The sequence below is a fragment of the Berghia stephanieae genome, chromosome 7, assembly GCF_034508935.2.
Source record: "Berghia stephanieae isolate SIO BIC M18660-M18661 chromosome 7, UCSD_Bste_1.3, whole genome shotgun sequence".
Lineage (NCBI taxonomy): Eukaryota > Metazoa > Mollusca > Gastropoda > Nudibranchia > Aeolidiidae > Berghia > Berghia stephanieae.
This window is the reverse complement of record NC_088366.1, coordinates 56627111-56643282: the sequence shown is the minus strand read 5'-3', so window position 1 is coordinate 56643282 and position 16172 is coordinate 56627111. Positions and strand designations below refer to the sequence as shown.

Sequence of the window (16172 nt, the reverse complement as noted above, 5' to 3'; positions counted from 1 at the left end):
ATGACAAAAATATCACCTCCGAAAACTATAAAACATACATTCAACTGTTTCCCTCTCAGCTAAGGACAGGATAAAATTAAGTAATCTCATTCCAAGACAAAGACAGAAAGCAATTAGAAAACATAGGGGTATAGAAACACAGCAAGTACCTCCCTTACAATATATATATTCAACACAACAGTGCATAACAGAGAGATTATTTATAAGGAAAAAAAGCATCATCTCCCAAGAATACATACATCTGGCTGTTCTCTCCCAAGGAAAGGACAAAGCCAAGTCATCTCATTCCATGACAAAGACAGAAAGAAGTTGGAAAACAGATATCGTTGGATAGAAGACGCAGCAAGAGGCCTCCTTCCCACCTTGGGAGATCAATTTCCCTGAAAGCCTCAGATCCCAATCACAGATTGGAAAAGACAGAAATCTCATTCCAAGACGAGGACAGAGAGCAACATATCTTGGGTAGAAAAAGAATGAGAAATGGGAGCTGGACATTGACCTCCATGGTCGACCATAGAAAGTAAGAAAAAATAAAATAAATAGAGCATGGCATTGAAATCCATCAAATCAAAAAAAAATAAAGTAATACACGGAACTACAAAATATTTATCAATAAATAATCATTTATTTAACAATGAAGGAACAGTGACACAAATTTTTTTAAAATACAAACGAACATGAACAAGTATACAAAACAAACAGCAAACACCCTCACAACCAAACAACACTCACCCAATCATACAAAACATCAACCCACACAAAAAAAAAAAAAATAATAAACAGTAAAAAAAAAAAAAAAATACAAATCATACCGTTGATTCCTTTTCTTTTTTTTTTCATCTCTCCTTGTAGCATCATTTTTTCGTTAATCCATTACAGTCTTTTTTTCTGCTCTTTCATATTTTTTCGTCCAACACTCGTCTTTTGTATCCTCCTGGGCTGATCACATTTTTTTCAGCTCCAAACAGCCAGAATATTTTTTTTTTTAATGAAGTATATTAATCCTTTTTTTCCCCCCTTATACCACTGAATACTTTTTTCCCTCTAATTTTCTTTTTCTTTCTTTCTTTCTTTCTTTTTTTTTTTTTGTAAGTTTTAAAAAAATATTTAGGCTGATAAATACATGATCTACCAAAAAGGCAAATCGGGGAAATTAAAAAAAAAATAATAACAATAATATAAAACAAAAAAGATAATGAAAAATAAAAAGGATAAAAGCTTAAATGTTTTTTTTTTAAAATAAAAAAAAAAGAAAATATTCATTCGGATGTTAGAATCCTGAAAAAGAATGAGGCAAAATTAAAGTCAGTCTTAATGCCCTCTAGTTTAAAACAATTTGTTGCATGATTCTAAGTGAACCAATATTACATTCCTCTTCTACAACAAACTAGACACTCTACTCGCTGTAGAGATAAAAGCACTGACTAGTTTTAAACGCTATACAAATGGCCTGATAAATTCATTCTTACTTTGACCCCTCTTGATATACTCTATAAATATACAAAGATACACTACAGTTGAAAAAGAATGCTTCACCTACTGTATTCATTCAATACTTAACCTTTCAAATGAGAAGAGTTAGCATTGGATTCTTTTGATTTTTTATTTTCTTATGGGGGGGGGGTGTGACTATCAGATTGTTGTTTTACCCCTCTGATATATCTTTAAAAGTATAACGGGATCTCTTTTGTCTATTTTTTTTTTACAATTAACCCGCTTATCCTTTACCCCAAACCCTAACCATTCCCCCTAATTTTTATAAACTACGGTTTAATAGGGGCTGTAAAATGCTGCTCTGCGAAATCTCCTGCAAAAAAGCATTAAGTACAAAGAATAATAAACAACCAAATATTTATTAGTTGAAGAGAAGGTAAAATCATTCATCATAAATCAAAATAAAGGGATAAACAGTTTCAGATCACCTAACTTAAAATATAGAAAATGTAAACACTGTGTGTTTTTAATTTTAAAGCTATTAATATAAATGCATGCAAGCCATCAAACAGATATGCATTACTTTAGCAACAAACTTTCACTTTTCTTTAAAAACGAACTCTTTAATGAGCTATGAAGGAAAAACCTTTCCTTTATCTTAACATAGTAAATCCGAAAACATTCCTTAAATGATAAAGTTAGATTAGACCACATAATCCAATGATTTCAGTGGTACAGTACTCACCCATATGGCCTCCTTCCCCTCGGGGTAAATGCCCCAGCACCATAGAAACCCCCAGCAGCAACCACACCTCTTCCTGCACCCCTTCCTAAGAAACCACGACCTCTGGGACGACGATTAGTAGAGCTGATCCCTGGTCTGTTGGTGCGTTTTGGGTTAACCTATAAGGATTTTTTATTTTTTTAAATTTGAATGAGAGCAATTCCATAACCCTGAGAGTAAACAGTCATTCCAAAGGAATGGCTAAGACATAATTCAAAATGAAATCCTGATCTGAACACTATAAGGATAGAAATGATTGACAATTTAATACCCCAACAATCAAAAGTTATTTGTGTATAAATTTTCATGTAAGGGGTCAAATCAATGAACTTTGACATGGTGCTTCCTAAAATTACTGAAATGAAATATATATAAGTTATGAAAATGATATCTTAACCGAGCTATCAATTTTTTTACGGATGGCAAGAGTCAGACTCGATGAATATTCAGCAAAGATACCTTTGGAAATTTCTTAATACATTCTGAATTTACTTTATAGAAATAGAATACAAAACAACTTGGTCAACCCAACCAAATGTCCTATTTTCTGAATGTTATCTATAGAATTAGCATTCTGAGGTTCCAAATCTTATTCTCATTCTCTCTCCTTCCCAAGATGACAAAATTCAAAAAAATATGTACACCATGATTTATCTACTAACTGTGATTGTTGAAGAGCTTTATATTATATACCTTTATCTGTCTTCCTCTGAAAAGAGACTGATCAAGAGCCATTGCCGTCGTCACTGAATCTTTATCTGCAAATTCTACGTAAGCAAACCTGAGGAAAGTAAAAATTATTATTGGTTGAGCCAAAACGCACAATACAAATTATCATCTCTTTCAAAACAAGTTAAGAGTAACGAAAAAGCATAGGATCATCATTGGGTTTGTGTTTTTTTAACTTCAATTTTTTTTGGGTGAGGAATAATTTCCCACCTTTCAGAAATAATGTCTCAATACTCTTCAGCAACAAAGTCTGCAATATAAACCCTTGACCTTCATTCTGGATAAACAAAATTTTCCCATTTACAGTGGTCAAGCCCATCCAATACATACACGATAAAAGCGCAGAAGAGATATTTAGCGTTGACACTTTTTTTTATTCAATCAGTGCACCAAATTTTCTGTCCAAATCAAGCAGGTGTATAAAAGTAAGGAACAAGCAATATTATCTTAGCCAAATATAAATAGATATAAAGATCAGGCTGGATCTGAATGCACAACCCACATCCCCATAACCAACCTTTTTTTTTTTCATGTACCAGAGGAGGAGAGCTACCCTAGCTATCAAAATGCAATCACAAGAGAATGATAAGCATTTTAGAAACTAAGTCAAATAAACTAAATCATTACCTACCCTTTTGGACTTCCAGAATATTTGTCACACAAAATTGTCACCCTATGAACAGATCCACAACCGTGGAAATGCGTTTCCAATTCCTCGGCTGTCGCACCATAATCAACCTGTGGAAAACATTATGTATCAAACAACAATTCTCACTTCATAACCAACCAGGGGAAGAAATAATGAAAGGCAATGATAATTTAAAAGAATTAATAAAAGAAAATCAGAGTAAAGTAAGCAGGAAACCAACAAAGATATGTGTAAGGCTCGCTGAGAAAACAGGAGATGCAGCAAACTTCGATTCGAGATATGAGCCAAATTCGAAGAAGTGTTTCCCACAGAAACAAATTTTATTCCAAAAAAAATTCATAACTTGGGTTCTAATAGACATAGAAAGAAAATTTAAAGTGGTAAATGATCAGAATCATGTGCTCTACACCACTGTATACATAACTCAGCGAGCCACCATATTACAAAATTCAAAATAATTCTACACAATAAGGCTAACAGCTGGTATGCCTGTCCTGGATATAATAAGGACTTACATTTCCCACATAAATGGATTTGTTATCAGCTTCTGCTTTTTCTTCCGGCGTGGGCCAAGGTGAGGCAACAGCTAGAAAGGAAAAAGAAAACATGATAAGGTAAAAAATATGATCTGAGGACACTAGTACGAACAGGAATGCCACTTGAGCCTGTAAAAGACAGCAACCAAATGCTTTAGAACTTTTTTTTTTTTGTTTGTTTAATATTCCAAAAGTTTCTATACCATTCCGGTTTTCTTAAGATTCTTCAACCAAAGAAGATTCCGATAATGAATTAATTTATCTTGTTAATCACTGAAATTTGCCTCTTATGCAAACCAACAAATTATTACCTTCCCTTAACATCTCAACATTACATTTCAGTTACTCAATAGCCATCATATACGTAACCTAATTAAATTTAGTTCTTAAAATTATGCCATAAATAAAGCATCAAGTAACTAAAATAATATAGATATAAAAAATATCAATATCATAAATATATGAAAACTAGTGAAAAAAAAAAAGAAAAGAAAAGAGGAAACCAGACAAAATTCCAGCTGTCATGAAGAAAGTTAAAATTAAATTTACGGAAAGTTCCAAGAGGAGAACAATCTTCCGTCAAATTCAGATTTGAACATTTCCAACAAAAACAAAACTGATAAATTTCAGAAAAAGTGGCATCCCTGTATAAACTAAGGGCAAATAAGGGCCGCAAGCCATATGTGAGTTTATGCGAAATTAATAAACATTTCCAGAAAGCTATTCTTACCACTGCTGGGTGGACAGCAGGATTAGAAGAAAAAAAGTTCTAAATATTATGGAGTTGGAGGGCTAGGATTGGAGAGAGTAATTTAAGACAAATATGTAAGAAATGCCTCTGCCCACAATTATAACAATATATATAACATAATAACATGAAGACAGTGGACTGCATATCATTCAACAATAGGATTGACCCATGATTCATATATATATATATATATATACTATATACCTAATCAAGTAAAAAACAAACTTTTTCATCATGAATGTGGTTGCATTCTATCTGAGCATATAAATGAATGCCAACTGAAGGATCTAAAATAAAAACAGAATGTGTTGACAAGTGAGGGAAAAAAATACATAGGTAGTTTCTTTTTTGAAGGTACTGTCAATATTTGAATCTTGTACACCAATCAATCTTAACAAGAATATAATTCTTTCGATGACTTACGGGCAGCTGTAGGAGAACTCATGTTCATTTGTTTGTCCACCTCTGTCTGCATCTCCTTTAACTTTTCTGCTTCTTCCTCCATTTCCTTCACTCTGGCTTTAATAGCTTCTAATTCCTGATAAAAAGTTAATGAAAAACAAAGTCAATTGAGCAACAAAATTGTCAACATAATGTACTCTGAAACCGACTAGAGAGCTATTATTAATTTTCACTCAAACATTACTATGCCATCTGCAATACAAAATCCATAAATATGAGCCTATGGAAGAAGCTTGATCCCAAAAGCGTATTGCTATTTCAGAGGCTTTTTTTTAATGCAATAAATTTGTTATGTTTAACTCTGCTTCAATTTCTTAATAATGCTTTACTTTTCATTTGCATCAGTTGTGATATTAATAAATTGAATTTTAACAATAAGTTTGCAATAATAATCTTCTCACTTCTGATCCAATCATAACTCTGATTTTAGAGTGACATGTCATATTTATAATGCACTAATTCGGTTTATCTTATCATAAATAGGAATATTTGGTGCCGCTCTCATAGCAGACCTACCTCACGTTAACTGTTCTTGCCACGATGTGCTTCTGTTCTAGTAGCAGACCTACCCCTCTCAACATTTATACAATTACAATCTAGAGACTGTCCATGGCCGCATTAATAATGTTGGATGTCCTACACCAGCTCAAAAACGTCAGTGATAATTTTGAGTTGGCTTTTCCATATTTATTCTCAAAATGAAAAAAACTTGTAGCCTTGACATGCATATCTTGTAGCTTGGCAATCTTTCTTTGGGCAATTAGCCCACTATGAAAATCAGCTCCAGTATTGTCTTTTCCCAGTCAATTTCATGGTTTTGCTGCACCAGTAGTGACAAGGATCACATGCATTGATAACTGTCAACAAGCCTTGATCAGATCCATCAAAAATGTTTTAGCAGCTTTCTCAGTCAAGATGACGGTGGTGTAGAAGTGTTTCAAATGCATCAAGATAGTTGATAGTTGTAATTGAATAAAATGCCGAGAAATGCTCTACACTTTTACTTTTACCTCTTGTCGAAAATTTATTAGCCAATCAAAACATTCTTGATAATTTTTCCATATATGGTCGTTATCCATACAATTGAAAACCCAGTCTTGAAAGTGAAGTCAATTAACATCAAATGACTATTTCTTATATATCCACATGTGGTCATTATGTCGACATGCAATATGTATCTCTGCTGCGTCAATGGACTGAATATTTTCCACAGAAACTATAGAAAAGGCACGATTCTAATTTTCGATAAGTAAAAAAATCTAATAACAACTTAAGCAAAACATGCTACTTGCATGATGGTGTTATCTGCACTGAACTAAATTGTAATCGAGAAACTGCTTGTCAAGTAAAAATGACAATAACAATGATAAAAATCGTGTACAACAATTTTGTGACAAAGGTCAGAATTTTGTTGGGGGTTATTTTCTTGATAGATTGGGGGTATTTTTTTACTTTTTTATATAATATTAATACATACTGGATCTTCCACACCACCATCGGCAATCTCAGTGGCTGCATCTCCAGCATTGGCCTGAGCCATCAAGGCATTCTCATCCATGCCTGTATCCAAACCACCGTTATCCATTATTCTGTGAATCAAAAAAAATCATTAGAATCGTTATGAAAAGCATGTTATTGTTATAATGATATAGGCAATATACGTTTCACTGAGCTCAACCCAATTTGAATTTTTTACCAAACTACCTAAATTGGTACCAACTTCAATTAATAATCGAATCTCAATCTCAACAATGTCAACCATATGAATATGTTTATTTTTGTTGACTCAAAAGTTATAAAACTAGGTCTAATTCAAGTTAGGAAACTGCGAATATTTACTGTTTGTGATACAAGTTTAAGTTGCAAGTGGCGAATGCATGTCATTGGCGGAATATTGAATTGAATAATTGAATATCCATCTCCCTCCTATTCCTATCCATTATGGCCTAGACCAAGACACATGATGACAAATTGAATAAGGGAGTGAGTATTTTCCGCCGGGCGGAAAATAACCCTTTTTTCTTATTCTCCGCCGGGCTTATCCTAGGGTTTTGTGACCCCCGGTCGTATCAAAGGTCACATCCGGTCGACCGTGGCGCCAACCGCGAAGCCATGATTGAGATTGTTTTGTTCTATTGTCAATGATTGTGACTCTTGATTTCCAAGCACTTTTTCATCTTATCAACAATTGCAAAAATGCAGTTAACCAATTGCAGACTGAGACTGATACCATTTTTATTCGTCAGGATTCTGTAGAGGTAAGAATTTGACTTTTCTTCTTTTTTTTCTTTTTTTTTGTTTTTGTTTTTATCAAGGCTCGGACTCAGGACAGTTAAGTGTATGGTATGTGTATATCGAGCAATGCCGATGGCGATATGAGTATGAGGAGAATGAATGAGAATGTAGGGATTGTATTGTAATAACAACACGCCTTGCCGACTGTCACGTGTGCCATGTGTTCTGCATTCCAATGTGATCTTTATGGATTAATCCTTCGTTGATTTTACTTCTAATACTGTGTAACTGTGTGCATTGTAGTAATTGTAACTGTAACAACTGGGCAGTTTTCAGCAGCAGTGGAAGCGGTGACATAATTTTTAGAACTTTGGAGTGAAATTGAGATGCCACATGATGATAATGACAATGATATAAGATATACAGTACTGTAATGAAAAACGATATCATTTTAACCATTACTTTTTTAACAAATTTATTTATTTATTTATTCATTTATCTATTTTTTATTATTATTATTATTATTATTATTATTATTATTATTATTATTATTATTATTATTATTATTATTTATTATTATTATTATTATTAACTTAAACAATGACATTGGTATGTGCCATTTTCACTGCAGTGAATTTAATTTTTTTTTTTTTTCATTGACAGCTAACATGAAAGAGTCCAGTTGACGGTACTGGTGTCCTGACAATCAAGAAAGATAGCTGGCTCAAGATGTGTTGTGGCAATCTTATTAATCAGCAAACCATCATCTGTGCCAGCAGAGCAGAGTATCTGCATGCACTTTTGAAACTGGTTAGTAATGTTTTTGAAATCTTCATATAGCCCTTACATTTTTATTGCAGAGATGCCAATCAGTACAGGTTTCCCGTGTTCTGTACGGTTTTTTCTTCCGAAGTACGGGCATACGGTTTTATCATGAAAAATACAGGATTTGGTTGAAGTGAAAAATCCACGAAATTACGATCACAACATGAAAAGTGTTTTCATGCAGAAGAGCTTTCATTATCGATACTGAATTTTGCGAATCTTGCCCTAGCCTACTGCTATATAACTATGAGTAATTCACTGCCCTTTTTCGAGTACGAGTTAACGAAGTCCGATTCGACCTTTTCGCGTTGATATAGATTTCTGCACTGCGCAGTAAATACAGGTTTTTGTCCTAAAATACAGGTTTTTGGTCTTGAAAATATGGGTTTTCAAAAGGCTAGGTTGGCATCTCTGTTATTGGTGATCAATACAGTACGCTCGAGCATGGGAATTTCGAACAAGTCGGGACCATGCCTGTTTGTTCGAGATTTCCGTGTTTTTGAGTTTTCCAATTTGAGTATTTTACACAGGATTTTAGGGAGGTAAATGTGGGTGGTCTTGATAAAATTCGTATTACAATTATAATGATAACTCCCCATTTTGAACTCTGTAGAGAGTCGATAGTGAGACTGCAATTTCCTTCTCTGTCAGTTCAACATAATCAATTAGTGGGGAAAAAAATTCAACAGATCGCTAGGGAGTGTCAACTATATGAACGAAATAAAGGGATTAAAACTGGGAATTGTACCAAGTTTGAGATTTCCGTGATTTCGAGATTTGCATGCTCGAGTATAAATGCTCGTAATATATAGTTTGTTGCAAGAGTTTTGTCCTGTATGGTAAAGCCAATGAAATTCAACTGTGTTGGTGATGGTGAGAATGATGGCCATTTAAAAAAATTGGTATGTCTTTGACAAATTCAATTTATGACAATGATTTTGATTATATAGACCTTTCCAAAAATTGCTAACGAAATGCCTCTTTTCTATTTCCATTTTTCAAACCAGAGCAAGATCAACCATCTATGTGGAACTTCAGACAAAGCGGTTGCAAACAAGTGGTGTTGAATTTTCCTGTATTGAGGCGAAAGAAAAAAAATTTTCTTGGAGTTTGCGAAAGCAAATTGCGTTTGATTTGGAGCTAAAGCCATTTACCTGGTTTTTTTTTTTTTTGTCTCAAATCGATTTGATTTTGTAGTTCAAATTGATTAGATACTTATCTCACAAGCAGCATTTTAAAAAATAAAGACATGAGGGTAGTGCGTCATATCATATTAGTCTTTGTGATTACAGTGATGAATTCGTAAGATATAAATCATATTTGACCACAATAGTGTTTAAATTTTTCAGCATTTATTTTCTTAGGGAATGGGTTAGCGAATCATTTATACATTTTTTAGACAGATCAATCTACACAATTTTCGTGTTTTCTTGTCCTATGATAGTCATTATTTTGAAAATTTTATGGATCAGCTTATGTCAAATAAGTGTTTTCTCAAATTTCCGTTTTGTGTCATTTTCTGATTTTCTAAGAACCATATATGTCGTTTTCCTTTAGATTATTTTCAAATATTCAGAATCTTTTTTATGATGTGTTTTGCATCATGATGGAAACATTTTGGGGTAAATTAAAATTTAGAAGTTTTTTTAATTTTAAAAATTTATTTTTTTCCCTTCGATCCGCACCACAATTTCAGCCGAAATTAAAAAATATTGTACAGCATTTCTTTCTAGACAATTTTTTTTTTTCAGAAATTGATCAATTTACAAAATTTGACTATTCTCTTGTTCCATATTAATCATACTTTGAAATTTTGATGGACGTTGTCTGCAAAATTAGCTTGTTAATCAAATTAATAAAGACATTTTGTTTTTTTCTCAAAATATCATTTTCAGATTTTCTGACATTCATAGCTGTATTGTTTCCCATCAGATTGTATACCAAATTTGGTCAGAATCTTTCGTATGATGGGTATTGCATCATGATGGATTTGGTTTTGGGCTGAACTAAAATTTAGTAGTTTTATGAATTTTAAAATTGGATTTTTTCTTGTGGTTCCATGCCAAATTTTCAATCGTAATCGAAAAACAATTCTTTAGATATATTTTTCAAGACTTGCTAAGCCTTTCCATCGTGATGTAGCTCTTGTAGGGAACATTGTGTGTAAATTTGGAAGATTTCGTTGGTTTTCGGTGCATCAGTGTCGGAAATTATTTTTTTGTGGGGTGGGTGGGGTTGGTCTCATTTTAGCCTATATTGTCTGTGTCATTGAAGACATTTAAATATATTGAGCTTTTTATATAGCGCAATATCCACTAAATGTGCTCAAAGTGCTTTACAAGGGGGTCCTGGTCAACAGCAACGCTTGTTATGCGATATTACAATTTTTTTGGACAGAGACAATACTGTTAACAGCCGGTACTCCTTTTACACCTGAGAATGTGAGTAAAGAGCCTTTTCCAAGGACTCAACTATGCGCAGAGCGAGGTTCGAACCCAGGACCTTCCGATCCGAAAGCGTCTGTCATACCATAAGACCACATAGCCACACATTTGTTTTTAGCATTTTTCTTTTATTGTGTGTGTATGTGTGTGTTAATCATCAAATTAGACCTCCTACCACCTGAAATAACAGGGGAATACCAATATTGGCACTGCGATAAAAAATGGATTTTTGACTACAGGTTCTCCTTTAAGGTGAATCATTTCCTAGCTCAGATGAGGGTTTATTTTAAGCGGATTGTAGTGCGTTCCAACGTGAGATAATTAAAATGTATTCACTGCCAGTTGTGACATTTAGGTTGACTGCTTAGTTCTGATCTCCAGTGCTATTACATACTTGAGTACCTATCATCAGGCCTATTACACACTGAGTCCCTACCACCAGCGCTATTAGTCATTGAGTCCGTACCACCAGTCCTGTGAGTCACTGGGTTCATACCACTACTGTTAGCCACTGAGTCCCTACCTCTAGCCCTATTGGCTACTGAGTCCTCACCACCAGCCCTATTGGCCTTTGAGTCCATACCAATACCACTCGCCACTGATTCCTTACCACCAGTCCTGTTAGCCACTGAATCCATACCACTAGCCCTGTACTGTTAGCCACCATAGAGAATACAGGACTCCTAGTCTGTGTTAGCCACTGTCCTACCACTAGCCCTGTTAGTGTTAGCCACTGAGTCCTACCTCTAGCCCTGTTAGCCACTGAGTCCCTCCCACTGACGTGCCAGCCACTGAGTCCATACCACCAGCCCTATATCTGACATGCGGTTTTTGCAAAAAAAATCCCAAATTTTGCAAGCTAAAAAACCCAGCAAAATTTGCAAAAAGTTGCGATTAATTTTCCTATAATTCGTTCATGAAAGGGTTTCACTAAGTTTCACGGTGCTTGCAACAAATGTAAGGTCATATCAGCGCCAGTAAAAAGGAAGAAAATGGGATCTAGTAAAAAGTTCTAGAATTACAATTAAATTACCAAAGAAAAAGGAATAACACGCTATCAGTGTACTTATTTTGAGATTATCTAAATGTTTCATCCTGACACAAGCACAGGTCCCCCAGTGATGATAATGAAAATTTGTCATAAAGGAGGAAAATCTACCGGCCCGTCAGTCAAGCCCAAATCTAATGCAAATATAACATAGCTATTCATAGTTATTTAATATATTATTAGTCCTAAAGCACTTCTTATCATTAGACACATCCTGACCTTTTGCAAATATAATTTAATAAATTGTCATTTCCAATTAAACATTTTAGAGGCCTATAATGTCCCCCATTATATCAAGTGATTATGATAAACTTTTGGTCAAAAGACCAGGAGGTATTTGTTTTTACATAACGAACCCGGTTAGTGTCTGTATTATTGCAACCTTGTGATGATGCAGCATATAAATAAGAATCTTTAATTAATTGCAAAACATATTCCATCAACAAATCAAATTTAAATTAGCCTTTAAACAATCATTTCTTAAATCGATCAGCCTAACTTATTATCTCTATTACCAAATGATATCTATAAACATAAAATGGACAGGCTTATAAAACTTACAAAATCGCCAAATGTACTATCATGCTACAGCTAAAAGGTACATAAAAATTTACACCCATTTGCTCCATCCCCTTCCCTTTCGATCATCTTCTCATCCATGGCCACCATGTGTCTTGTGCTACTTTTGATTTTGACATTTGGCGCCAGTGTGTCTAGACTATCGTCATAAATAAAGGAGTGTCACCAAAATTCATGCAACTGAAAAGAGGTGTCAAAAAATGATAGAAGGCATATTTTTTTTTTCATGAACTACCACTTAGCAGAAAAGGTTTGACATGACAATAACAATGGAACATTAATGAAAAAAATTGCGGAAATTTTTGGCCAAAAGACCAGAGGTATTTGTTTTTACATAACAAACCCGACTTGTGTCTGTATTAAGTATTGCAACCTTGTGATGATATAAGAATCGTTAATCAATTGCAAAACATATTCCATCTACAGAGCAAATTTAAATTAGCCTATAAATTTAAACAATCATTTCTTAAATCGATCAGCCTAACTTACTATTATGTACATATTATCTCTCTATTACCAAATATCTATAAACACAATATTAAGTAGTAGAGGAAGGGTGGCTGAGAGACAAATATGGACATGAGAAAGAGAGAGAGAGAATGCAAGAATACTTTGTGAATTGATTTTTTATTTTATTTTTTAAATTGTGTTATAATTAGACACAAGTTGTAATGAATTCTATTAACAAATTCAGAACAATCAAACAAAAACAAAATTAAAAAAGAAAAATTTTAAAAAAGACGCTTATAAAATTTATAAAATCGTCAAATGTACTATCATGCTACAGCTAAAAAGTACACAAATATTTACACCCATTTGCTCCATCCCTTTCCCTTTCGATCATCTTCTCATCTATGGCCACCATGTGTCTTGTGCTACTTTTTACATTTGCGCCAGTGTGTCTAGACTAACGTCATAAATAAGGGAGTGTCGCCAAAATTCATGCAACTGGGCAGAGGTGTCAAAAATGATAGAAGGCATAGTTTTTCCCTGAACTACACTTGCGAAAATGTTTGACATGACAAAAACAAGGGAACATTTATGAAGAAATCCTAAAATCCCAGATTGTCATCACAGGTCCCCACTAAATATTTTAAAATTTATTTATTTATTTTATTTTATTTTTTATTTTTTTGTGCAAAACATTGCAAAGTTTGCGGCCGCAATGCAAATCAGGGATTTTTTTTTTGCCATTTTTTTTTTTCGGCCACCAACGCGGCCGCAAGCGATGCAAAAAAACTGCCATGACAGTATTAGTCACTGCGACTGGTCCCCACCACAGGCCTATTGTCCACTGAGCCCCTACAGCCAGCCCTATTAGCCACTGGATCCTTATCATCAGCTCTATTAGCCAATGAGTCCCTACTAGAGGATATTCTAACTGTTCTATTATATTTGGGTTTATTTACAGGTACTATATTAAGTTAAGCCTGTTTCTGTATTGTTGATCAATAAAGAATATTGAATTGCAACAAATACTTAGTTATTTACCTACCACCAGCCCTATTAGCCACTGAGTCCTTACCATCAGCTCTATTACTGAGTTACAGCCACTGAGTCCACTACCTACCAGCTCTATTAGCCACTGAGTCCTACCACCAGCCCTATTGTCCACTGAGTCCCTACTACCAGCTCTATTAGCGACTGAGTCCTTACCACCAGCCCTATTAGCCACTGAGTCCCTACAGCTCAGCCCTATTAACCACCGAGTCCTTACCTATCAGCTCTATTACTATATAGTCCACTGAGTCCAATCCACCGCCAGCTCTATTGCCACTGAGTCCTACCACCAGCCCTATTGTCCACTGAGTCCCTACTACCAGCCCTATATTAGTCACTACCGCCAGCTCTATTAGTCCACTGAGTCCCTACCACCAGCCCTATTGTCCACTGAGTCCCTACTACCAGCCCCTATTATAGCCACTGAGTCCTTACCATCAGCTCTATTACTATTAGCCACTGAGTCACTACACCGCCAGCTCCATTAGCCACTGAGTCCCTACCACCAGCCCTATTGTCCACTGAGTCCCTACTACCAGCTCTATTAGCCACTGAGTCCCTACCACCATAGCCCTATTGTACCACTTAGTCCCGACAACCAGCCCTATTGTCCACTGAGTCCCTACTACCAGCCCTATTAGCCACTGAGTCCTACACCACCCAGCCATTTAGTCCCACTGAGTCCCTACTACCAGCCCTATTGTCCACTGAGTCCCTACTACCAGCCATACGACTGACTTACACCAGCCATTCCACTGAGTCCCTAACTATCCACGCCACACACCTATTCCTAGTCCCTACTACAGTCATAGCACTGATCCTACCAGCACCTATTGTCCACTGATCCTTACCCCTATTGTACTGACCCTACTACCCTCTATTAGCCACTGAGTCCCTACCACCAGCCCTATTAGTCCACTGAGTCCCTACTACCAGCCCTATCATAGTTCACCACCTATGTCCACCGAGTCCCTACACCAGCCCTATTGTCCACTGAGTCCCTACATACCCAGCTCTATTGTCCACTGTCCCTACTACCAGCCCTATTAGCGACTGAGTCCCTACCACCACCATCATAGCCACTATCCTGTCCAGCTATGTCCACTGATCTAACCAGCCCTATTGTCCACTGAGTCCCTCTACCACTATAGCACGAGCCCTCACATATTGCCACTGAGTCCCTACCATCTATTAGCCACAGTACCCCTATTAGCCACTGAGGCCCTGTTACCAGCTTTATTGTCCACTGAGACCTTACCATCAGCTCTATTAGTATTAGCCAATGAGTCCCACCACCACACCACCAGTTCTATTAGCCACCATCCTATCAATAATATTAGCCACTGAGTCCCTACCGCCTGCTCTATTACTAAAGGCCACTGCATCCTTACCATGACGGGGAGGGGGTATTGACACACAGTAGAGTACCCACTGAGGCCCTACCAACAGCGCTATAGAACATAGTGGTTATTTGTTCCCATCACAGTACAGACGATGTGTAACTCTTTAACGTGTCGTGAACGGATTTCCCAACTCGTTCACGATTGTAAAATAACAGAAAAAGTCTCCACCGAAGTGGGCGTTCTCCATATATGTAGAGGACATATATGGGCGGTTAAAATGCTCTAAAAGCACATCGGAATCGTCCCGGTACAGTCTAATTCTAAAACATAGTATGGCGGATCGGATCTGTCAGATACAAACGATAGGCAAAATAGTAGATCTAGAATTAGGCTTGGTGTCGAAAAAAAGAATGAAGGGTGTCACAAGCTTTTATAGGATAGACACGATGACGTCACGTTTACGCGGGAGACAGTGAACAAACACAACATGAAGATTACTCACAACAGCCTGATCGAGACACGACAGTCATACCAAAAAAAACACTACAACAACAACATAAACTTATCACAATAATCAGTGACATAAAATCTTCCCCACAAACGTTTGTAGTCTGATTGAGCAACACTAGTGAGAACTAATCACACAACTAGCAGTGAGAAGAGCAGAGTTAAGTCAACTCCCTTCATTCTCCAAATTATTTTAGTCCGGCAAGCTTGAACTTGAAGTGTGTCTCAAATCGACAGGTTAATTACCCACTGATTTCCTACCGTCTACCGCCACCGCTATCACCCACTGATTCCCTAATAATAACGAGGGAGGGGGGGGGGGGGGCAAATAACGACCAGATTATTT

The 16172-nt window shown here is 35.8% G+C and overlaps 1 protein-coding gene across 1 annotated transcript in view; it reads right to left on the bottom strand.

Annotated features, from left to right (window-relative positions):
• Window positions 1–1048: 1048 nt before the first annotated feature.
• LOC144977538 (polyadenylate-binding protein 2-like) overlaps window positions 1049–16172 on the bottom strand; it is a 15888-nt gene continuing 764 nt past the window's right edge. Inside the window, exons 2-8 of the mRNA XM_078922858.1 lie at window positions 6823–6934; window positions 5307–5421; window positions 4112–4182; window positions 3579–3685; window positions 2912–2999; window positions 2180–2337; window positions 1049–1807 (exon numbers count right to left, since the gene is read on the bottom strand). Coding sequence (XP_078778984.1) covers window positions 1771–1807; window positions 2180–2337; window positions 2912–2999; window positions 3579–3685; window positions 4112–4182; window positions 5307–5421; window positions 6823–6930 — 684 coding nt within the window. The 5' untranslated portion in view covers window positions 6931–6934 and the 3' untranslated portion in view covers window positions 1049–1770. The remainder of the gene's footprint in view (window positions 1808–2179; window positions 2338–2911; window positions 3000–3578; window positions 3686–4111; window positions 4183–5306; window positions 5422–6822; window positions 6935–16172) is intronic.